The 24,868-nt window shown below is 41.7% G+C and overlaps 1 protein-coding gene across 1 annotated transcript; it reads left to right on the top strand.

The window, feature by feature from the left end:
- Positions 1-107: 107 nt before the first annotated feature.
- Positions 108-24,868, top strand: slc38a6 (solute carrier family 38 member 6). The gene is made up of 16 exons (XM_007903834.2): positions 108-266; positions 2,750-2,880; positions 4,625-4,698; positions 5,097-5,149; positions 5,980-6,019; positions 10,105-10,183; positions 10,745-10,830; positions 12,240-12,298; positions 15,483-15,548; positions 16,261-16,314; positions 18,580-18,659; positions 19,449-19,549; positions 20,132-20,256; positions 20,798-20,942; positions 21,699-21,793; positions 23,667-24,868. Exons 1-16 carry the CDS (start codon positions 198-200, stop codon positions 23,766-23,768), a joined length of 1,359 nt encoding a protein of 452 aa, XP_007902025.1. The 5' UTR covers positions 108-197; the 3' UTR covers positions 23,769-24,868.

Raw genomic sequence — 24,868 nt, 5'->3', positions numbered from 1 at the left:
TGCGCTCCAACGCGTCGCGTCACGGCAAAGCTGCGGGGGGGGCGGGCCCGCCGGCTCACGTGACCCGGGCGGAAGGGCGTGGACCTCGTGACCACCTCTGGTGGCCGCCCTCCCGGTCGGCTGGCGGTTGGGGCCCTGCTCTGGGCTGTGGGTGCAGCCCCTGGGGGTGGGGGTGTGGGGGGAGGGGGGGCAGAGCCATGCCGTGTGCCCCCACTGACAGTGCTGACAGCCCACAGGGCGAACAGTCTCTCGTGCTCCTGGGACACGTGAGTGCACGTTGCAGATTTTTTTAAAAAAATATATATATATATATACGTATATATAATAATATATGTCCCAATGCACCGCTGAGATTGTAGGGCAGTTTCTGTCCCCGGACCACGATGAAATGTGGGTGGTTCTCCTCGTGGCTGTTTTGTTGGCCGTCGCTGAGTGCCGATTGGCCTTCCGGCGAAACGCGCAGTTGCCCCTTTTTTTTTATTTTTACGGTCAATGCTGTGGAGCGCTTTGAGCCGAGCGCCTGCAGCTGCCACAGGCGCCGCGGCCGACGGGAGCATCGTTACTGCGGTTTGATTTGCTGCGGAGCCTCAGCATTTGTCTCCTTCCCCCCACCTCCCAGTCCAGCCGCTCCGCGCTGAACGTTAGGAAGCGGAGGCGGATGGATGGATGGATGGATGTTAAAAGGAATAGGGTACGTCCGGAGGGGGGGGGGGCTACGGAGTAATGTACTGAGAGGGTCTTTTTCCGAATGCTCTTTCCCAGCTATTCGTAACTTGACTTTAACTTTCGCTATTAGGGCCGGGAACGTTGGCCGGGTTTTCTACTTCTGATCGCTTCTCCGGTAACCACTTCTAGGAATGCCTGTGGATGCTGAGGTCAGACTGATCTGTGATGCCACCGATGCCTAAACAACAGGAACAAAATCTGTGCCTGAAGTACCAAATGACTTTGCTTCTGACCCGCTCTCAGTTATTGCCAGTGTTATTTAGCTCGTGGCTATCAGGAGAAAATGTTGCCACTGGCTGTCTGTCTGGCAACTGGAACGAGGTACACAAAAGTGACTGAAGGAGTTTGGCTGTGGACACCTCAAAGCCGGCTGCCTCGTTTGCAACAGTAACGACAGCTTGCACTTTTATAGCGCCCTCCCACTCAGGGTAGCGCCTTGGGACGTCCTCCCGACGTGAAAGGCGCTATACAAATGTAATCTTGTTGTTGTTGTTGTTGGAGCGTCTCAAAGCGTTTAATTTCCGTTATTGTTTAGGGCAGCTTTGCCATTATCAATGGACCTGTAATTATAACCCAGCATTTATCAGAGCAATAAATCATTGCTGAAACCCTATTAGAGCGAGTTTAATTGTACTCTTGAGTCACTCAAGCTAAGCACTCAAATGCTGTAGGTGAGAATGTGGAATATCAGAGTACCTCGTTTATGGGCTAATAATTGTCCTCTGCATTTTCTCTCTCTTTTCCTTTCTCGCTCTCAGCTGTTGTATAGCAGTTCCTTTCTGCTCTCACTCCTTCTACTGCTCTGCCTACTTCATGGATCTGAAAATGGTCATTTATCATGGAAGTTTGGGATTTGGAACAATGTGGACTAGCATTGGAGACAAAAGCCAGGGAAAGAGAAGGATCAGCGGGATGGAGCAGTAAGAGAAAGGAATTAACGTTTAATTCACAATGTAATCTGTCTGTCTCAATAAACCCAAAGTGCGGTAGACAAATTTAGTCTTCTGAGTCCTTTTCCTCTGTAAACTGCTGATGAATATGCTTTTCAATGGAAACCACCACTGTTGGTGCTTATAACGTATATCCAGAAGTGACTCATGCAGAAAAAACATGATGTGACATGTGATTTAAAAAGTAGGGCAATTTCAGTTTTGACATGATGCGTATTAGCTCCTGGGGTCTGCTGTTACACTGATACCAACAGAGAGCTTTGACAGAGTTACACTATTTACTGGGAACAGTTTTGCTGAAGGCAAGTTGACTTGCACAAGTCATTTGCACTGCAAATGTAACACAACATGTACATGGATACACGTTTTCACCACCAACTCGAAGTATAACCAGTTTAAAAAGTTTGTTGAGATTCCAATTGAATTTCTTTCACAACTGAGTTAACCCTTTAATGTAGACCGATCTCCATGTTGTTAAAATTCTTTATTGTTTTAACCCGAGGAACCTGAGTATTGATACAATAACCTGATGTTGCACATCACTTCTGAGTGAAATTCAAAAAAACTTAATTAACTTAGGTTTTATTTAAATGGGTAGGGATTTTGAGCAATGGTTACACTTAAATCTATAAGTGCAAGTGAAAGATACTTAATTAAATCTATTGACTCCTGTTGTAACAGTTAATTATTTACTAGATCAGTTGATCTTTTACAATACAGTTAATTATCTTTCTTTGGTTTTCTCAAATCCTTGTACTCCTAATTTCCATCCTGCACCCTCCAACCAGTAAATTATAGCGACCAATACTTCCTGTTTTTTCCCCGAGGAAACCCTGCTGAAGTATGTTGTGTTGATTCCATAGTGCACTCTGTACGACTGTACGTAAAAGATGCCGTATCAAATACACAGATTTTTATTTGTAGTTTTCAAGTTGCAGTTCTTTTGAAAATTAATAAATATCAAAGGCACAGAACGCATGTTCGGATTGTATGAGTTGTGCGAATTGACTTACATAATTTCACATGCCTATGCTAATGATCCTATCTAATGTAATGTATCTGTATTTTTGAAGGTGCCTCAGCATCATGGATCATCAGGTGCCTCCTTTGGTTCCTCTGTGTTCAACTTGATGCATGCAATTATGGGAAGTGGCATTCTCGGCTTAGCGTATGCAATGGCCAACACAGGCATTATTGGATTCAGGTGAGAAAAACACTATGTATTTGTATTTCAGTTTCATATAATGAGCTGACCTTGGGCTTTCCTTTGCACTTGTAATTCCTTTCCAAGGATGCAAAAATGCAATGCCACTCACAAAACAAAAATGTCCCACTAATTGACGCACTGTCGCAGATAGTTGGCAGGGTATTAAAGGCGACCTGTGTAACAGGAATGAAGTTTAAGGAACATTGTTAGCAGAATAGGCATAGGATTTTTTTCAATGCTGACATAAGTGGAAAATGTTCCAGAGAATGTGGAAAATATTTCAGAAAGGGACTTTGATTTTGAGCATTAAAAAAAACTTTTTTTCAAAAACACAACCAAAATTGTAAGGATTAACAACAACAACATTAAGATTAAATTTGTATAGCGCCTTTCACGTCGGAAGGACGTCCCAAAGCGCTGAACAGAGTACAGCATTTCAGACCCAATAACAATAACAGCAACAATTTGCATTTATATAGCGCCCCTCACCCAGGGTGAAGTTCCAGAGCTTTCAAAGGTCTGGAAAGAGCAAGGCAGGATTTCATTTCAAGGCTGTTTTGTGGGACTTTGCTGTGGGCAAAATAGTTGCCGGGTTCATTTACAAATACTACGCTACACTTTACAGTAAAACCTATGAAGCTTTTTGAGACTTTTCAATGGTGGGATAAGGCGCAATGTTAAATACAAGGATAATTTTATTTTAGTAGCAAAATTTTTTTTTCTTTTATTGAATGCTTTCTGGGTGGGTGGTCAACTCAATGTCATTAGTATGAAATAGAACCCTATTTTCACTTGTCAAGCACCCCCCACTTGGCTATGGTTTAACAATAAAGATGGCTCAACTCCCAGCCCTGTGGATCATACCCCTATGCACTGTTGTGAGTCTTTCCACTTCCTGGACTAGCCAAGCATATAACTTCTCTTGAGATTGCCGATTTGTGCTAAATTATGAGCTGTCTTCTTGCTGTTGGTCCCATGTCTAGTGGAAATGAAGTTCAGACTATCCAAACTCAGCCAGCAGAGACGCGTTTTGGACTGAGTTAAATTCAGGTCTTAATGTTAATAATAATTATAATTCTTGCATTTGGTATAGCGCCTTATCACGTTTTCGAGACGTCTCAAAGCGCTTCACAGACTGTAAAGTCAATTGTCTGGGTATTGAAATGATTGTCCCTTTAACTCACGGATTCTGCCTGTTTCCCCTGCCAATACACAAACTGTCAAACCAATTATTTAAATAAAAAAANTTTCCATTGCAGACGTGGGCATAAGATTTACATAATCATGTGCATTAGAGCTATTTGCACGTGCATTACTTTGTTGACAGGGAGGGAGGTGCTAGTGCAGTCTAGTGCACTGTTCTTTAGCAGTCTGGTTTGGGGCCATTGTAGAGCCATAGAAATATACTTATTGATTTGCAAACAAACCATTCTCAGCATGTTGTCTGCTCTTTCCTCATCAATGCGTATTGATATCACGGAACATTAACTCTGCATCAGAAAATATACAGTCAGTTCACTTTACAATGTATTCTGTGAAGCGCTTTGAGACGTTTCGGAGAGGTGACAAGGCGCTGTATCAAGGATTATTATATATTATCACTCGCGGTTGAAGGTGGGGCAGGATTCCACCCCCTGATGGATGTTTTACTCCCTATATATACAAGGGAGATGATTATCAGTATTACATTAATGTGCTTTTAAGTGTAATTTGCACACTGTCTGAACTTTGCCTCCTGCAGTGCCTTATTGTTGATAGTTGCCTCGCTGGCGGCATACTCCGTTCACCTGCTGCTTGACATGTGTACACAAACTGGTGAGTTGAAGACTTGCACATTTACTCGCCCTACCGACTGCACACCAGCCTTCAATAAGTCTTGTAATGTTTTTTAACAGAGGCAACGTTGCTGCAAAATGGATAGTGTTCTGTATTGTCAGAAGACAAATAGCCTGTGTTAGTACAGTATACCTGATGAGGACTCCAGCCTGCGCTTTGTCAGATGTCAAATGGCAATGTCTGCCTGCTGTGTTTTATATATTGGATGTATACATTATTGGATTATAAATTACATCATAAATTGGACTTTGCTACAATAAATTAGCACGATAGCAGCAAAAGAAAGGAACGTGTTCATATTAATGATATTTCATAACTAGGTATTAAAACTGAAACTTAGCTTTCAACAATCCCTGATGTTTCCCTTATGTATCCAGAGCAGAAATCCTATGAAGACCTTGGGTTTTGTGCCTTTAAGACCACTGGAAAGGTACGTGAATCATCTCATATTGAATCTGGTTTATTTGGCTCCCATAAAAGCTCGCCAATAGATGTGTTCTTTTTCTGTCACTATGAAGATAATAAGTCAGGTACCCTTGTGAATGCTCCGGGACCCTACCCTGTGGGAAGGATGCTACACCTTCAATCCGTGACTGTTTGTGGGACACTGCTGTGCGTAATTGACTGCTGCGTTTGACCCAGAGCTATACAGTTAATTCACTTTACAGTACATTCTGTGAAGCGCTTTGAGACGTCTAGAAGACGTGAAAAGCGCCATATCAAATGCAAGGATTATTATTTATTATTGTTATATAAATGCAAGTTGTTGTTGTACCCTTATGAACCACTATAAAGTATTTCAACCATTGCCTGTAAAAGTGGAATTTTCCTTCTGTAACTCCAAATATTTTCCTCTCCTCACTGGTTCAGAATTCAGGGAGGTATAGGGGAGGGAGGAAGGCTTGTGAATATAACAATCCAATCCCCGAGCTGTTCCTCCACCTGATAACTCTGTATCTCTTTCCCGTCTCTCCAAATTTGCATGGTTCATTTAACACCACAGCAAAGTCTGGAGCTCCTTCTCTATTCAACTCTGACAGAGTGTGGTAAGAGACCTGTACCAGGGCTGGCGAATAGAGACTGAGACATGCAAAAGACTAGCTTCTTTTTTGTGCCTGGTTGAGTAAGCTGATCGGTGGCTCAGGCCCAATAATTGAGACAATCAGGTTCTTGGTTGGAATGGGGTCATGACAGATAACCAAGATTGCTGCATTATATCAGAGACCGCTGAACTCTGCCTCTGTTCCATTTGTTTTGCAGGTTCTTGTTGCCAGCACTATATTAATGCAGAACATTGGAGGTAAGCTACCCTGTCAGGTGGAAGGAAACTAATGTTAAGTGAGCATCATGTGTTGAGTAATGAAGTTCAAACTGGAATTCTGTATGAGAAACCGATTCGCTTTGTAAATGAATGTTGTATCGGTCACACTTTAGCTGTAGTGCTGGAAGTAAACGTGGAGACAAATTCAGAGCTAAGTTACTGAAGTTGATGTCAGACTGTTTTCAGTGCTCAGGCCAACATTCCCCCAAATAAAACTGGCTGTTCACTTCATGGCACATTACTGTGCGCAAATTGGCAGCCACATTTGCCTGCAAGATATAGTCACTACATTTTACAGTGAATCCTATGAAGCGCTTTGAGGTGCAAGGTGATATGTGAAATAGACGGATTATTATGATTAATACAGTCAAACTCTGATAATTCATCACCCCAAGGGAAATCACTCAAATGACTTACTTACCAACAAGTTATGATTATCAAAGTTAACTCGTTATCCAAAGTACAGTATCCCGAAATACAACATACCCGAATAGCCTGGATATTGAGTAACTAGTTATGTGGGGTTCATTACTTCTCCCAGGTGCTAGTTATCAGAGTTTCAGTGTAATAACAACTTGCATTTACACAGCGCCCTTCACACGGTGCAGCATCTCGGAGCGCTTAACAGTGGCGGAGCCTGACCCCAAGCCGGGGGAGGGAGGTAGTGACCATAAGCACCTCAAAGAGGAAGCTCTTCAGACATGATCTAAAATAGGGGAAGGAGGGTGCAAGGAGGAGAAATTGGTGTTCCAGTTATTACTAATAACCCCTATAAGCAGATTCTCGTTATTTGGTGTATTTTAATCATTTATAGTGAATCCTGCAATTTCTTTTGCTAAAAGCGCAGTGACTTCCAGTTTACAAATTCCTCATTTGAAGCCCATTAACTGCAATGTAAGCTGCTCGGGCTTGTTGAGTCTGTGAGACATCTGGCTTGCACAGTACTCCAGCAATAGCAAACACTGAGGATTTGGTGCCTCTCTTTGCTTTCTCTCTTTTTCCCCTCTCTTTCCCTGTCACATTGTTCCCCTCCCCAAAATAAATCAACTTAACTTTGTTTTAAAAGTGAGTTCTCAGGTACTTTAAGCTTTTGTCATGCAGCAAAGCAAGCTCTCGCTTCACGAAGGTCAAACTGTGGGCTCTGCTAATTCAAACGGCGGGTTGGAAAAAGCCCAGCATTTTGCCAATCACTCAGAATCGCCCCGTGACCTGCTCTTCCACAGAGGATTCACAGAGGATTCAAACAGTTTAAACTCAGGCTTGCTGAACAACACTGTGATGTTTTCAATATGGGAGAAGGCTGCCCTGTGGATGGTAATGCTTCTTTAGCTGCTAACAGTTTGTCAGGTGATTCCCGATGTCCTGTCAGACTACCATAGCCCTCCTTACACTGTAGAATTTATTCTGGCAGTGACTCGAGTATTGATTCAGCTGCTGTGAACACTCTGGAGTAAACCCTTCCTGTATTTTTTGTACTTCACTCGGGATGTGGGCCCCGCTGGCAGGTCCCAATGTTTATTGTCCGTCACATTGGTCGCCCTGAAAAAGTGGTAACGGGGCATTTTCTCGCAGTCCTTGGGGCGATGGTGCTTCCATGATAGTGTTTTGATTCAACGTTGATTAAGGAATAGTGATCTGATGGTATGTACTGTCCAGGGGCATTTCAGCCACTACACCCTGAAGCTGTGGAACTCTCTGCCTCAATCCCTTCGCCGTCCCCTCTCTTCCTATTTTCAGGTGCGCTTGAAGACCTTTCAGCTTCCCACTAGTTGAGGCCCACACCTCCAGGTTACACCTTTTACCAAACCCCACAGCCTAATCTCCGTGGCGGTGGTGTGGCTCTCATCTCTTCAGCCACTCTGCCCCCAATCTCTGGAATTCCATCCCCCAGTCGCTCTGCTTTGCCCCCTCCTTAGCCTCCTTCAAGTCCCACCTCAAGACCCTCCTCTTTGACCATGCCGTCGGCCACCTCTCTTCACCTTCCCCCCCCCCCCCCCAACCCCAGCTTGGGTCTGAAATGCAGCGTCTTGGGACGTCCTCCCGACGTGAGAGACGCTATACAATTGTAATCTTGTTATTGTTGTTGTTCCTCTTCGACCATCCATACTGTCACTTTCCCCCTCTCCCTGACTCGGCATCCGGCTCCGCCACTGTTAAACACTCTGAGACACTGTCCATCGTGAAGGACGCTATATAAATACAAGTTGTTATAGGTGATCCCATCACCCCTAGATCTATTTCAGAGATTCCCTCTTTGCCTTGTACTTTTACTTCCTCTATTCATTACTTCAGCCGTCATCTGTACTGAAACTCTTGGCCTGGGAAAGACGCTGTTTATAGGGTAAAGGACAAACAGGACTAGGCCAGGGAAACCAAGACATAAGGAAAAAGTTAAAACTGTAAAAATCACAGGCACGAAGAGGGAGCTAATGGACCATTAACAGACTGTGAAAGGGGTGTTAATGGACTGTTCATGATAAAAAGGAAACCTCACACAGGACTGTAGGCATCAGTGATGGTTATGTAGGCAATGCTCTTTGTGCAGCGCTAACCTTTTCTTTGTTGCCATGTGTGCGCAGAAGCATCAGCAATAGTAACAGTGGTAATAATAATAATCCTCAGTGATCTCCCAGCCCTGCACTGGAGTGTTTAGCCAAGACTGCCCCAAACATTGTGTGGTGCTGAACCCTTGTTGGCTGTTGGTTATCGCATGGCAGCATTCTGTGTGTGTGTCCTGCTATACAAATGTAATTTTGTTGTTGTTGTTCAGGTGGATGTTAATGATCCTTTACATGACTCGAAAAGAAAAGGGAGTTTCTCCTGGTATCCTAGCCAACAATCCCCCAAATAGAATTTGCTGAAATTGTTAGCTGCCAATCTTCATTCAGCCTTTCTGCTCCCAGTCTCTCGAGACTTGCTTCCTTCCTCAACTCGTTTAAGGTCTATCTCAAGATCTGCCTCTTTGACCGGGGCTTCCGGTCATCTATTCCCTCCCACAGCCTCCCTCGGCTCCCACCCCCAGCTCGGGTTCCCAGGCGGAACAGAGTGCTTTGGTACATCCTGACGTGAAAGGCGTCGTATGAATGTAAATTGTATTGTACAGCAGCAGTAGAAAGAGTACCCGTGCTCTTCAAACCAGCCGACACTGTCCTGCAATGAAAGAATGCTCTGCTCTTTCCAGAACTTGTGTAAATAGAGCCTTTGAGGAATTTTGCTCAACAATAAATAAGACCTGCAGGGTAGCCCCGTGCTCAACACAGAGCACAGACCACCTGCTGACCTTGATTTGAAAATGATGTGCTTGACTCTGCAGATCGCAAACGTCTCCTCGCATGCTCTTAGCAAACAGTTTAAACAGGAACGTTGCACTTCATTTAAAAATAAAAACCAGCCTGTAGAATGGCTGGCATTGTTTGACCTTCATTGTAAAACCTTTTGCCGAGCCAAGGCAACAAGGAGTGCAGTCATTCCTGGCACGCAGTGCTTTTGGCAGGAAGTTGAGTGGAAGTAATTATGATGTTTAGGTGACCTCCAGACTGGGCCAGATCAGATTCCTTAATCCCAAAGGTCAGGAAAGCGACTTCATTGACTTGATGTTCAACAGTTGTGCAACTGCTACTAAATATATAAGGGTTTTGAGCCTGACTGAGTGACAGCACAGTGAATACCTTCCATTAGCTCACCTGAAACCCGTGCTGAAAGCCTATTTTCTGACGTTTCATATTTGTTGCAAAAAATACTTGATGCGTCTGTTGCTAGTTCCTGTTGAGAAAAAAAAGAGGGAGGCAAGGTTGCACGGAACACATGTATTCGATTTTGCATACCATGGTTGTCTGCTTTTAAATGTTTATGTCAGACAAAGTGGTGTATTCCAATAAATTTAATTTATGGCATATTCTACACATCTCAATGGGTATTGCCACCCCGACCCCCACAAACCAAGGATCACTAAAGCCAATTACATGCCCCTGTGTTGTCCTGGCAAAGATCAAAAGGCAACAGGGAGGAAACAGAGCAGAATAAATATTCAGAAGCTAGTCTGACTTTTGGTTTCTTTCCTATAGCAATGTCCTCCTATCTGTTTATTGTGAAGTCTGAGCTTCCAGCTGCAATTGGTGGCTTCCTACACTCTGATTACAGCGGGTAAGTGCTTGGAGAAGAGCAATGGTTGTGTGTGTACGTGTGTGTGTATGCGCACAAATGCGTAACAGACATGATCTTAAGGTGTCTCTATGCGGACTTGATCATAAGCGTCAGTGTCTACAGATATACATTGATAGACCTTGTGACTTTCGGTTTTATTTTGCTGACTTCAGATCAAAAATCTGAGTGCAAAGAAACTTTACTATTTAATTCTACAGACATCACAGGACAGGACTGTAGGTAGTTCCAGATATTGTATTAAAGTGAGAATTCCTCACTCTAGGTGGTCTATTGTATAACTGTCCTCTGTTATGTTCACCTACAAAATTAGTCACTATTTTACAATAGTTACAATAAATACAATTTTACAGTACAATTTTACAATAAATCCCGTGAAGCACTTTGTGGTGGGCTCCTGATGTGAAAGATGCTGTATCAAATGACGGGATTATTATTTTTATATCTGCTTAATACTTTGTACAAACATACATTTTTTTCTAGACTTTTATGTCCCCCTTTTGAATGTCACGGTTGCGTAACTATATGTTGACATTTTAACAGGACACCGTGGTACCTCAACGGACAAATCCTTCTGATCATCACCGTTCTCTGTATTGTCCTTCCGCTTGCTATGCTTCCAAAAATAGGTGAGTTCCACTATTGTGTCATCTTCACAGAGGGTTGACTATGCTAAGGAATTCAGACCTCTCCTCGGCTGTGAATTCTGTACCTTATGATCTCTAGCTTGCAAAAACCCATTTCTCGAAGAGGAAGGTCTTGAGATGCAATCTGGAAAAAAAACAGTATGATCTTAACAGGGTAAGAACCTGTGGCATTTCAGATTTTTCTTTTACATTGCACTGATGTGCACTTCAATGCCAAGTTGTGAAATGACTTGTGACTGCAAGGTGCACTTTATCGAACAGTTATTTTGTAAACTACTTCGCTTTTTAACCCTGCAAATGGCTTCAAGGGGCCAATAAGGATTTTGTTGCTTGGGCGGAGAGAGGATGGGGGGTTGGTCAGTAAGAGCAATGTTTTATGAAAAAAAATTCAGCCTCCTTTGACCCTGCATGTGTCTGATTTATGACCTGCTGCTTATGGTAGTTTCATTCCACTACAAGGAATACGCCAAACTTTGAACTTACTCTTCATTGCTCTGCCCTGCAGGACACTGGTGGGCTGGCCTGGCCTGTGGTAGCTTTTATTTTTGTTTCATCAAATATAAAGACCTCTAAATTCCCTTGTTGACACATAGTGACCTCCCTCCGTTCGGGAGATGTTTCAATGTGTAATTTTTAAAATATATTTAATCAAATTGATTCCCGAGGGGTAGGGATGGGTGGGGGAGAAGAATTCAGTCATGTCGGAGATATTGGCACCAAATACGAGTTAGATTTAGAAATGCTATAGAGAACAACGCTTTCACTAAAATCTTTTCTGTGCTCAATATTTTATTTCAAAAGACACCTGCATTTGAGATAGCGACTCATGTTTGTCAATTCTGTTTCTGTCGCAAAATATACGGTCGATTCACTTTACAGTAAATTCGGAGAAGCACTTTTCGACGTCTCAAAGTCGTGATAAGGGGCTATATCAAATGCAAGGATAATTTATTATTATGTATAAACATCTTATCGCAAGGAGCTCTTTGAAATAAATAGATCCCTGAGATCTTTAACAGCCACCTGAACCACCTCACATCAGGAGGATAGTAGTGTCTCATACACCTGGTTGACAACACAACATTCCCCCAGTACTGAAGTGTTAGCAGAGGTTCTGAGCTCAGGATCTAGTGTGGGGCTTGAACCTACAACCTCTGAGCCAAAGGAGGGAAGTGCTGCCAATTGAGCCATACTGATCGTTTCATGGGGACAAAAATGAGATTACTTCTGAGCGCATCATGAGACATGACATATTGAATGCTGGAAAAATTGCCATCATTGAAACTGCCGCCCGCCCATCATGCGATTTAACATCTCTTTCTTCCCTGTTGTTGGACCTTTGGAGTGGAGAGTTTTCTGATATATTTTTTTCTCTCTTTTTTTAAAAAAAGGATGTCTTAGTTACGCAAGTGGTCTGTCCATCTTTTTCATGGTCTACTTTGCTATTGTGGTAAGTTTTTAAATTCAGCGCTTAAATCATATCTTTGTAAACCAAAATATTCTGAATGATTAATACGCTGTAAACAGTTTCATTATGTTTTTACTTTGAGAATGACCAGATGAATTGCAGTGTCTTTGGTGAACATCTCCATTGTGTCACTGGTCAGCCGGAGGATATTTTGTTTTTTAAAAATATTCTGCTACCTGTCAAAAACCCGTTGAAAAATAATAATAATAATCCTTATATTGATATAATGCTTCATCTCAAAGGGCTTCCTGAGATTCAGTGTAAAATGCAGTGTATTTTGTAAGCCAGTAAATAGCCAATTTGCATTGTCCCACAAACAGCTATGAAGGGAATGATCAAATGTTTCTGTTGGCCTAGACCAGTGCCAGCCAAACTACATCGATAAGCATTAGTCTAGATAATTCTGTGTTCGATTGGTAATGTTTCCAGGTTTTCCTTGATTGAATAAGTCTTGATTTATGGCATTAAATCAGAAATATTCAATCCAGAACATTTATTTTCTTGGCCGACCAAAAAGATTGGCCACCACTGGCTTAGACTACGAGCTCAAAGCCTCAACTTGGGTTTCGAACACACAATCTTCTGACTTGGAGGTGAGAGAGAGTGCTACTGACTGAGCCAGGCTGACAGCAGTTTGGAAGTCACAGAAAACATGGAAAGATGGCCTCTGATCATACTATGGGTTTGGATGATGTGGAGAATTTGCAGCCAATGTCGTTTTTTTTATTGTAGACTTTTTTCATTAAATTCAATAGAGCAGCTGGTCTTTATTTGTCATATTTTACACTGGTATTACAGTGGGTAATTTAACATTACTGCAAAATATGTACCATGACAGTTACCTAACGTAATACAGATCCGCAGTCCAGAGAAACTGACAGTCATGTGCTAATGCTGTTGGCACCACAGGACAACATAATCATCAAATCCGTGCTCGGGTTCTCATGCTAAGGTTTTTCTCAAATTTGCAGCTTGCCTCTCCGAATTAATCTTCCACATCGTCTCTATATTGTGCTGAGAAGATCCAACAGAGAAAAATAATGCTCGAATTAGCTATGGTGCCTTTCGCGTCAAAGTGCTTTACAGAATTTTACTGTGTATTTTCTAGGCAAACGTGGTAGCTGATTTGCGTAGAGCAGTGTCCCTCGATCGCCCATGAATTGAATGATCACTGTTTACACTGATATGCATTTATATGCCTTTCATGTAAGGAGGATGTCTCAAAGCATTTTACCCAAAGGTGTGTGTGGGGGATTGGGGGGGTAAGAGAGCTGAAGAGAGTGGGGACAGGGGAGGGGAGATGATAAAGTGTTGTCAAAGAGGTAAATCTTAATAGATTTAGTTATCTTTCAATCCTTTTGCCCTGTGAACTTTTCTCATGTTTACCTGGCTCTTAAGATTATTTACTGCTGTTTTTCACATCATCTACCAATGGCAGATATTCTCCTGTGACTTTCATCTTTTTGTTTTGCTGAACACCGGACCTAAAATGATCCCAGAGAAGAATGTAGTTACTTTGTTGAACTTGCTTCATCGACTTACGGTTGCATTGATGTGAAAACTGTGTGGGGTTTACAAGTTATTGAATACTCCTCTGCAGCATATTTTTTATTGTTTAATGGTGACATTTTTCATAACACAATTGACTAAAGGGTTCTGTGTAATTGTACCTTCTGTTGAGTGGGTGTTCCTTATGTTTCTGGTTCAGTCTGGTCGTTTATGTGTTATACACTGCCAGGACTGATCAAGAAATCTGAACCGTTTGAGACAGCGTTAAATGGTGCGTCGAATCTGAGCCCCAAGTTTTGTGTTTTTAATTAACTTTTTGCAAAAAAAAGTAGTCTGACTGGATTCAAAGGAAAAACCCAGAGGTCGAAGGGCATTCTCCTAACCCACAGGCATACACGCTCTCTCTCCCCTTCACTAGAACCCAGTGAGATTTAGGATGCATGTGTCTTGTGAATACTTCATGGCTTTAATAATTTAAATGAGATTCGACCAGTGGTACACAAAATTCTTGCATGTTTCCCTATAAAATCCTCTTGGGTTCCCCCACCCCCCAACAACTCTCAGTAACTCACGGTTTGCCAGAATTAACAGTTAATTCTCATTTCTCATTTTCCGGATTCCTTTTGAACAGTTACACTAAGATCCTTCTCCCCGGTGCAATGTGTTTTCATGAATTTTTATATATATATATATATTATATTTATTTAAGCGATGCCTTTTGGCAATTATTTTGTGAAATAATTCTGTTTCTGGCAGAGTGACAGAGTATTGTATTTCAGCATTACTTCTGAGTAGTTCTTTGCGATTTTCTTTGCCCTTTCCTCCCAACCCCCCACGCACACACAGACGCACACTGCTGAGTTGGGTCTTTTAGCCCTTTCCCCCCACAGTGAGCACAGATTGGAGAGCAAGTGATTCCCAGGCCAGTTGTGAACAATCCCGGTAGCTGGTTACAGAGCAGTATGTTGCCATGAAGCATTGAGGGAGGGTGGGATAGACAAGTTAAGGGAGCGATTCACAGGATTTACTATAAAGTGTAGTGACTTGTGTATTTTTTAGGCGAATGGATTAGTGAAAAATTATTATGATGGAAGCCTTTGACTTGTATGCCACTCTGAATGTACTGTTTGCAACCCGTTTATATTATTTTGCTTCTAAATACAGTAACTGTCATCTTGAGGGTTCTTGTCAGTTATAACCATAATGAGGATCTCTTAATGTTCTTCTGACACTACTTTTTTTTTTACTCCTGATCTTACTTTAAAGTGAGAACTGTTAAAACCTCTAAGAGGGAGTACCCGAATGGCATATGGTGCAAATGCACTTCATAGCATAGTCCTGAGACAAGTGAACCAGTTTCCATTCTCCAAGAAGGTAATCTCAGTCAGCAAGTGAGTTGTGGAGTAACCAATTGGTCTCGGATCACAGAGAAAGGACTCAAATGCTGCTCTTGTCAGCTTGTGTGATCGTCTGGTTAGGAGAGGATTCAGACTGGGCTGTGGTGGGCTCCATTGTTCGTTTGCTTGATTGCCTGGTTCAGTTCTCGCCTCCCCATTGCTGTTCACAAAACCACCCGCAACATAAGCTTGCCGACATAAACTTGGTATCTGGGTCTGTGCTGAAATGAAGTGTTATCCTTCTTTCTTGTATTTTTCAGATTATCGTTAAAAAGTGGATGATCCCTTGCCCACTTCCAGTTAATGGTACCGTCGACTTTATTCAGGTAAATATACCCTTTGTCGAGACCATTATACAACAACAACTTGCATTTATTTCACGCTCCACCTAGGACAATATTCCGGAGCACTTCTCCATGACTTTGGGTCTCACCACCCTGTATGTAATACTCTCCGGAATTAGGGAGGCAGGGTGTGTGCCTCTAGGAAGAGAGTGCACATTCCACTCCAGATACAAGGAAATTTCTATGTGGAGGTGGCATATGTAGAGATCTGGGTTGGATACTCTTCAGCGAGGTGGTGGGTTTTCACAAGTGACAGATATCATTGACCAACAACAAATCCTTCCCTTATTATCATCATCATCAGGAAAATGTATTAAAACCTGCAACCGAACATTCCCATGAAGAGGAACAAATTCCCCTGAACAAACCGTATCTGTGAATGTGATTACATTAATATAATTAATATCTTAATATGCTCCAGTGCTATGAATTGTTTCTATTGTATGATGTTCAAGACTAGAAAGTGTGTTTCTTTCGATTATAAATTTAGACCATTAACAAATTTCTATTTGAATCATATTGAGTTCCAGTAGATAAACTAATAGTTAACTTCAGGAAATTCCACCAGTTCAGTTCCTGGTCTGTCCTGATAGTTGATCTTTCCTGGGCTGGCAGTATACGGGTCATTACCAATGTAGAGGTCTGATAGGCTGCTAACTAACTACCTCTCTTGATTTTTTTTATTTCTGTTTAGAACACTAACTCCACTGATGAATGTAAACCAAAGCTTTTGGATATTTCCTACAAGGTTTGCACTCCAACCACTTCTAACAGTATGTATAGAATGAAACTTACAGCAAGATAATAACTCTTTTTCTCCCCGCAGAGTGTGAATTTGGTGCAACACATTAGATATGAAAATATTGCAATTAACAAAAATCTTGAGGCTTCCCCATCATCACAATTTGCTTAAAGCAGCAACTAGATTTCAAGACAATCGATAAAGCACCATTGTCCAGAGAGACCTGCCATTAATTAGTTGTAGCGCCGTAAGCAATGAATTTTGGGCTTTCAATGAAATGGGCTGTGACGGTCACTTCTAAAGAAATTGACCCATGGGGAATCCAACTTGAGTGATGTATGAATGCTAATGGCACTCCTGCTCGCCACTGAGTGAACTTATAGACATGTCCAGGGAATGCATGAACATCGGTGCAGTAATATCTTGACAGCAGGACTGAAGTCATAATCATTCTATGACCATTATGATTTTTTAAAAGTTGATATTAATCAGCTATCGTGGAAGTCGTGATGGAAATAATAATAATATTAATCCTTGCATTTGATATAGCGCTTTTCACGTCTTCTAGACGTCTCAAAGCGCTTCACAGAATAGACTGTAAAGTGAATTGACTGTATATTTGTGGGCGAACGCGGCAGCCAATTGCGCACAGCGATGTCCCACAAACAGTCGTGGATTGAAAATGACCAATTTATTATTGCTTTGTTTTGGAGGGATTATTATTAGGCTCTGTGTGGAGTAAGGAAACTTGCCCAAGGTTTCGCCCTGACCTGCCTGGAATTGAACTCAGGTCTCTCACTTGCAAAGCGAGTGCTCTAACCACTGAGCTACAGGACTCCCATAATTTCCCATAATTGAACAAATTGATGCTTCGCTCCTTCCTCTCCTCACAAACCCTCCAATCGGATTTCCACCCACAGCACAGAAACAACTTTGGTCAAAGTCACTAATGATATTCTATCTCCTCATCCTCCTTGATCACTCTATCCTCCTTCACCGCCTCTCTCACCTCAACCTTCATTGGAGTCCTGTAGCTCAGTGGTTAGAGCACTCGCTTTGCAAGCGAGAGACCTGAGTTCAATTCCAGGCAGAGGGCGAAACCTTGGGCAAGTTTCCTTACTCCACACAGAGCCTAATAATAATCCCTCCAAAACCAAAAAAAACAATAATAAATTGGTCATTTTCAATCTACGACTGTTTGTGGGACATTGCTGTGCGCAATTGGTTGCCGCGTTCGCCCACAAATATACAGTCAATTCACTTTACAGTGTGTTCTGTGAAGCGCTTTGGGACGTCCTCCCGACGTGAAAAGCGCTATATCAAATGCAAGGATTATTATTATTATTATTACCGTACTTTTTTGATTTTCGCCCACAAAACAGTCAATTCGCTTTACAGTATATTCTGTGAAGTGCTTTGAGATATCTCAAGGGCATGATGAGGCGCGACATAAATGCAAGGATTAATATATATATGTATATAAAAATAACTATATTATTTGTAATTAACAAAATCTCCCAGTGGATCTCTTGTTTTCAATCCAGTCATGCATTTTACTAAACTTCTAATGCTAACGCTCTCCGTGTTTCTGGGGCACATGACTTAAATGGATCTAAAACTACTGATATTAAACTAAACACAAGTTGGATCTGTAAATCACTTTGAGTTGCACCATTTCCAAGTGAAATGTGATTTAATTCCACCTTGATTCTTTTAATGAAGTAACCCATTGTTTCGTGGGTGTGGGTGATTAAAGTCTGAAGTTTTTTTTAAAAAAAGAAAAGGGAGGTGGGTGAAAGCAATTTCCTGTATGAATGAATGTACCTATTGACTATCCACTGACAGAGCAATATTCGTTTGACATTGCGACCTGTTGAATACCACAGAATAAGAAGTGTCTGTAAAGGATAAAATGGGCTGGTTTTTTTTATATATGCACACAACTCATTAAAATTGGCTCCTTTTTATCAAAATGGCACTCCACCTCTGTCAGCACTTGACTTTGTGTCACTGAAATGCAACCATTTTTCTAACGCTTAAAATAATATGAGGCACATATCATGCAAGTATTATTATTTATTAGTATGTGATGTGAGTTGACTCAGCCTTGTGTTCCTGCTCACATCTGATGGCAAGATGCCTAACGCTAACGTCAGAAGATGTGCAGTTGATGAGGTTAAAAGTTCTCAATGGCTCTTCTGTAACAAAATCTGGCCGTAAAACAAATTTGCCTTAGAATTCTAACGCTGTAAACCCATCCTGTTCCTGCAGAGTGTGTACGCAATTCCAACCATGGCCTTTTCATTTCTGTGCCACACTTCTGTCTTGCCCATCTACTGCGAGCTGCAAAGGTGAGTTTAGGAAACTCCATGCACTAATCTGCAACACGTTTCCCCTTTAAGGACTACTGACCCATGATTTTTTTTCCCTTAAAAAATAAATGAATTAATAATAATTTGGTCACTCAATCTACGACTGTTTGTGGGACACTGCTAAGCGCATTTGGCTGCTGCGTTTCGCCCACAGAATATACAATCAATTCACTTTAGAGTATATTCTATTAAGAGTTTTGAGACGTCTCGAAGACGTGATAAGGTGCTGTATCAAATGCAAGGATTATTATTATTATTACTGTGAAAATCTGCTTACAAACAAAGACTGGATTTAACAATCTTTCACAACTCTGCACAGTCTTACGTTTTAAGACAGAATGGTCTTTCAGGCTGGGTGGAATTTTCTGACCTGGAGAATTGGGGTGTGGGGGGGAGAGAACCATGACTGATCTTCTAAGGTTGGGGCTAAAGAGAAGTTCTGCTCTACATTTATGCTCTGCTGTAACTGATCAGTGAGTGCTTGATACAGGCTGCCAATATTTGCAGCAAAACGACCCTTTCCAGCATTGATATCCTTCTCCTTGATCACAGCTACGGTGTGTTATAAAAAGAAAGCAAATTTTGCAGCCAAACTAGGGGAGAAGATTAAACCTAAAGCAGCTTGTACACATTAAAGTGTTGCCACTTGTACTTTGCTTATAAGCTCGGAGAGCCTTGATTTGTAAACTACAACGGATTCTGCTTAAAGACTGGCACATCTTGTAACCAACCGCATACTCTCCTGTTCAACTAGATTTCTTTCAACAGGCCTTCAAAGAGCAGGATGCAAAAAGCAGTCAACACAGGAATTTCTCTGAGCTTTGCCGTGTACCTACTGTCTGCCTTATTTGGGTATTTAACCTTTTATGGTAAGTATAGCATAATTTTAATTTATGTGTGTGTGGGGGTGGGGTGGCGGGTCCATGCTTTTTCTATGAATTGCAAACTGTCAACCTGGCTCAGTGGTACCTCTCTTGCCTCTGAGTCAGAGGCAGATTGTGGGTTCAAATCCCACTTCAAGACTTGAACTCACATAGTCCAAGCTAACACTCCAATGCAGTGCTGGGGTGGGTGTTACATTGTAGAAGGTACCATCCTTCAGAGGAGACGTTAAACTGAGGTCTTGTCTATCTGTTCAGGTAGATGTTAAAGATCCCATGGTGCTATTCGAAAAGAGAAGGGAGTTTCTCCCGGTGTTCTGACCTACAAACCCCCAACTAGAATTGCTCATTCACTTCAGGCTGTTTGCTGTGCTCAAATTGGCTGCTGCATTTCGCCTAAAAAATTTAAAGTAAAATCCACTTTACGATATATCCTTTGAAGCTCTTTGAGACATCTTGACGATGTGATAAAGCACTATAATAAATGTAAGAATTATTATTATTGGACAGAGGTTTAATAATCTTTCATTGAGTTTTGAAGGAATCGGGTTCTGTCTCTTTGTTTTCCAGACAAAGTGGATTCTGAGTTGCTGCACAGCTACAGCCAGTACATGCCACAGGATCCTGTTATCATGTCCGTCAGAGTCTGCATGCTGTTGTCTGTGCTTCTGGCTGTGCCTCTGATACATTTCCCAGTAAGTCCTGACATAGATATGATTGTTCCTGTACATTCCTTAATGAGAAGTGCTTCTCTTTGTTGCTGAACAAGCTGCCGGACAGCTTGAATCCTCCTGAACCAACCTGTCCTCAGTCCCTAGTGATACCTAGATTTCCACCATCGCTTTCATAACAGCAACAATTCATATTTATATAGTGCGTTTCGGCTGAGGCAAGAGGAGAGTTTCCCAGGGAAAGATGTGTCTTAAGGAGAGCTTTGATGGAGAGCCTCCCCATTGTCAGCAAACACCGAGACCAGCAAACTCAGCATTGGAACTAGTGAACTTCTGGTCTGTAAGCAGCAGCTCGATCCACTGCACCCTTGGAGATGGGGCTGCCCTTGCATGCAAGTCTTTTTATAAGGTTGTCAGAAGTTTTGTGCTAATTTCGAACCCGTGTAAGGCTGTCATTTTAGAATCTGCAGTTCTCCCCGTTCATTCCATCTACGACTCTGAAATGTAGTATTCGAAAGGAAGTATTTAGGATTGCACTTTCATTTGGCGTTTCATTCTCTGACAGGCAAGGAAGTCTTTTATGCTGCTGTTCTTTCCAAACAGTCCCTTCTCGTGGCTCCGGCACACATCTGTCACGCTGGCTAACCTCACTGCCATCGTGCTGCTGGCGATTTACATGCCAAACATCCAGAATATTTTTGGCGTAGTCGGTACGTAGTCGATTTCTGATTATTATCTCTCATTAATGAGCAAAGCGACCGCGATAATAATATACAAAGCCTGAGCTGTGAAAAGATGTAAACCAAGCTATAAATGACTTTTTCCTTTAAGCTCACGCGAACAGATTGATCACCTCTTGGCTCCGAAATGTAACGCAGCAGATGTGGAGAATTGACGCATTCTGTTGGGTGGCACCTATGATCTTGCAGCGTGTGAATGATGAATGCCAGGAACTTTGTGGGATGTGTGTGCTGGAAGAATCTTTGTGGGGAGGCATCGGCCTGGCCTTTGCTCCCATTTCACTCGAAGCGCAAGTGACTGCTGAAGGATTGGTCGTGAGGTTAACAAGCGCGAAAGCCTTTTTTCTCAACTCATTGCAATTTCCTGCTCACACAGTCGCTGATGTTTCTATTTGTGCTCCAGTGTGAAGGAGTGTCTCACTGAATCTTTCGTATGAAATCTAAATTGGCGATTAGTCCTCTCTTTCAAAGTTTTGTTCCAAACTTCTTAAAGTATAGTTTTAGAAGGATTTGAGTCCACTATCTTATATCTTCAAAGGTTGTGGCAAAATGTCACGCTGCACTCACAATATAAAAAAGGTGTTCTGATTGTAGGATTTAGGTTTCTAGGTTTCTAATTGTTTGAACTCAAATGTGTTTTGGCGCACAAACTCACTCGCTTGGGTCTATACCAGTGAGTTAACTTTAGTTTGTCATTAACTGTCTGAATTTTGTCCTTTCTCTTAGGCTCCACTACCTCATCTTGTTTACTCTTTATCTACCCTGGGCTCTTTTACCTGCGAATAAGCACCGAACCTTTCAAATCAGTCCAGAAGCTGGGGGTGAGTTTTTTGTTGTGGTTTTGCCCACAAAATATACAGTCAATTCACTTCACAGTATATTCTGTGAAACGCTTTGAGACATTTCGAAGTCATGATAAGGCGCTTTATCAAATGCAAGGATTATTATTATTATTGCTTGATTCCAGTATTTAATAACTTTAAATATTTAACTATCATATAATTGTCTAGTCTGCACATTGGTGCTAAAAGTAGGGAGTTGTCACATTCACCAACTATGAAATTGCACTGGCCAGTTTTAGACAATTTTATGTTAGGCATCAAATCCTTTGCAACTGTTATTTTTAAAAAAAGGGTCTTGCCTCCCACTTCCGATGCCAGATTCCTTGAGGAAGTGGATTGGAAAGCAGATTATTTTGACCAGTGTCTGTGTTGGTGAAGCATTGTCAATCTACCATTTCAAAGTTGGTGGATTTTCAGTTAAGGTTACAGGTAGTGGGAATGGGCAGCGTCCTTCAATTCTGAGGCCATGAATTTAAGCCCATTCTTTCCCCTATGGGAATGCCTCATTGGCACAGGGAGGGGTTTGAGGGAGAGAAACATTTCTAAAATTCAGGTTTAAACACTCTATTTTGGCGGCGATGGGGCAGCTTTACCCTGTAATTAACCCATATGTTAACACAGTCATTGGTTGCAAAATGTGAAAACATTTCTTCTTCCAAAACTGCAGTGCAAGACAGACATTTGTTGATGAATTCTTTACCTTATTTTTGTCAAATTACTAAGGTTCTTTATTGTGATTACTGACATAATTCTCCAACTATTGCAATTAAATATTCAAGCACTAAGTACATGCTTGAAAACATTTAGCATAACATCTTTTGAATTCCAGTTTGGCTGTTTTTTGAGTGCACTTTATAACCATATGTGAATGTTACGAAGCACATGTTTCTTTAGTTACCAGTCATTGCTTTCACTCTTGCTCGCTCCTCAAGTCCCACAGGTAATAACTGAACGCACACAACTCATGCGGAAAGTTTTCAGTCCTCAGCATTGAATCATCCTGCCCCTCCTCACCTAGAGAGGAAAAATAAATTCTTTCCCACATCCTATATGTATAAATCTATATCATCTATACATGTAATAATACATGATTAATTCTTGCCTTTGTGCCTCCCGACATCAGAAGGGCATCTCTTAGTGCCCATAGGATTTACTGTCAAGTCTGGTGTATATACACATCACAGCCCTGTGTTATTTCTTCAACAGTTTCCCTCTGTAATCTGTCTCTGTCCCATGAGTTTGGTGGAGTTGTCGTACTCAGAACAGCTAACGGATTTAAAATTTATCTTGTTACTGTGACAGGAAGATGGTAGGGTGGGTATTCTGGATGGATGAAATCTAATGGACTAAAGGACCTTCATCTCTTATGGTAACTGGTACCACACAAATGAGATGGCATTAAAGATTTCACAGCTTCTCCTGCTCGCATGCGTGTAGTATTGGGCACGTTGACAGCACAACTATAGTGTGGCTCTGTGGTTACATGTAAACCGCCTATACATATGATTCTACCTGGAGGTTTCTTTGCTTCCTCTACCCCTCAATCTCTCCCCCTCTTGATCTGTCTTTTAATCCTTCCTTAATACCCACGTCTTTAACCGTACTTGTGTTTGCTCTCTCCTCCCCTTCTCCTTTGCTCAGAGTCGGACCCTGTTATGGGATGCTATATAAATGCAAATTGTTGCACCAGTGTCAGCCTACATCCTTAACACCAAAAGGACCTGTAACATAAATCTTGAATTGAAACAAGGGCAAAATGAATGAGATTTCCGATAAAAAATCAACCTGTTTGTATTTGTGAATCCCCTCGCTCGCATTGTCTCAGACTAATTGTCTATTCTTGTTTTGACAGGCTCTCGGTTTGATTATTCTCGGCTCCTGCCTTGGTGTGCTTAGTTTGCCTGTAATCATTCTAAACTGGGTACAGAGCGAACAGAGATTACCTCACAGCTGATTCAGACCACTGAGGAGAAGTCGCACATTGATAAATGACCAAAATCAAAACCTCTCAGGAAATCGTCAGTTTATGCATTGAAATCACTATGGTAATTGCAACCTAGCACTTATTTCAAGTTCCTTGGAAACCGTGTCATGACTGCAAGCAACAAATTAGCACAACATGGTAACTTCTGCTTTGAGTGTCAGCAGATCGAATGTTAATAGAATTAGTGCCAATTAAAGGACCAAAAACGTAGATGTGAATGTCCAGCACAATTGGTGCCAGATTAAAAGTAAGGTGTGCTTATGAGTTCAGCTGGTCTGGGACTCTGCCACATTGCGAGCGTTCCCACTGAGAAAAGGAATGAATAAAGTCAGAGACCAGCTGGGATGTTTCATAGAAATGTTATTAATTGGCAGGTTGCTCTGCCACTTGGATCTCATTGTGGAAAATGTTTCCATGATGAGGGTCTACATAAAGTGAGATCTGTTTACGGCACTGTACTCAAAGTGCAACTTGATTGCCAATCTCGCCACCTCCAAATATTTGTCCTGAACAGTTAACTTTAAAGAACAGCATTATGTTATTGCTATTTTTGTGATCTATCGTGTGAAAATACATATAAGGAAGGATGTTTTCACCATTTCAATATTGTACACACTTTGTTAAAAAATATACTGTTGGTGAATAACCTTTTTTTTTGCACGATCCAGCTTTATCAAGCGCCTATTGTAAAGCTTAACACACTAGCTGAATGCATGTTATGGGTGTGGTGTGAATACGTGTCTCTGACTTAGTGCACATGGCCAGTGGTGTCATCATCCTTTTACAAGACAACTTTGGATGAAGAAGGCCCTTCGGTTTATTTGAACTCCTCCTTAGGCCTCCAATTCCAGAATCAAGCTGTTAGTTTGATGTCCTGGCATGAAATTGCCTTTCACAACCCTGAAATAATTGTACCCTGGTGTATCTCAAATTGTTTCTAGGTTTGCGATTGAAGGGGGGGTAAATTCAGAACAAAATCTGCGGATCCTACTTCAGTGACCGAGTAGTAAACTTATGGAACAGGCTCCCTAGGGAGATGGTGGAAGCAGAAAGTGTCGACTGTTTCAAGA

Source organism: Callorhinchus milii, unplaced genomic scaffold, assembly GCF_018977255.1.
Source record: "Callorhinchus milii isolate IMCB2004 unplaced genomic scaffold, IMCB_Cmil_1.0 Scaffold9, whole genome shotgun sequence".
Classification (NCBI taxonomy): Eukaryota; Metazoa; Chordata; class Chondrichthyes; order Chimaeriformes; family Callorhinchidae; genus Callorhinchus; species Callorhinchus milii.
Note: the sequence above shows the minus strand (reverse complement) of the source record. Positions and strands in the feature narration are given on the sequence as shown.

What these genes read in the sequence shown, in the direction of transcription:
- slc38a6 (XM_007903834.2), top strand. Translation starts at nt 198, where the DNA reads ATGCCGTGTGCCCCCACTGACAGTGCTGACAGCCCACAGGGCGAACAG. An exon ending in ACAGGCATTATTGGATTCAG is followed by an intron (nt 2,881 to 4,624) that starts GTGAGAAAAACA and finishes TGCCTCCTGCAG; the next exon opens with TGCCTTATTGTTGATAGTTG. An exon ending in TGCTATGCTTCCAAAAATAG is followed by an intron (nt 10,831 to 12,239) that starts GTGAGTTCCACT and finishes TTTTAAAAAAAG; the next exon opens with GATGTCTTAGTTACGCAAGT.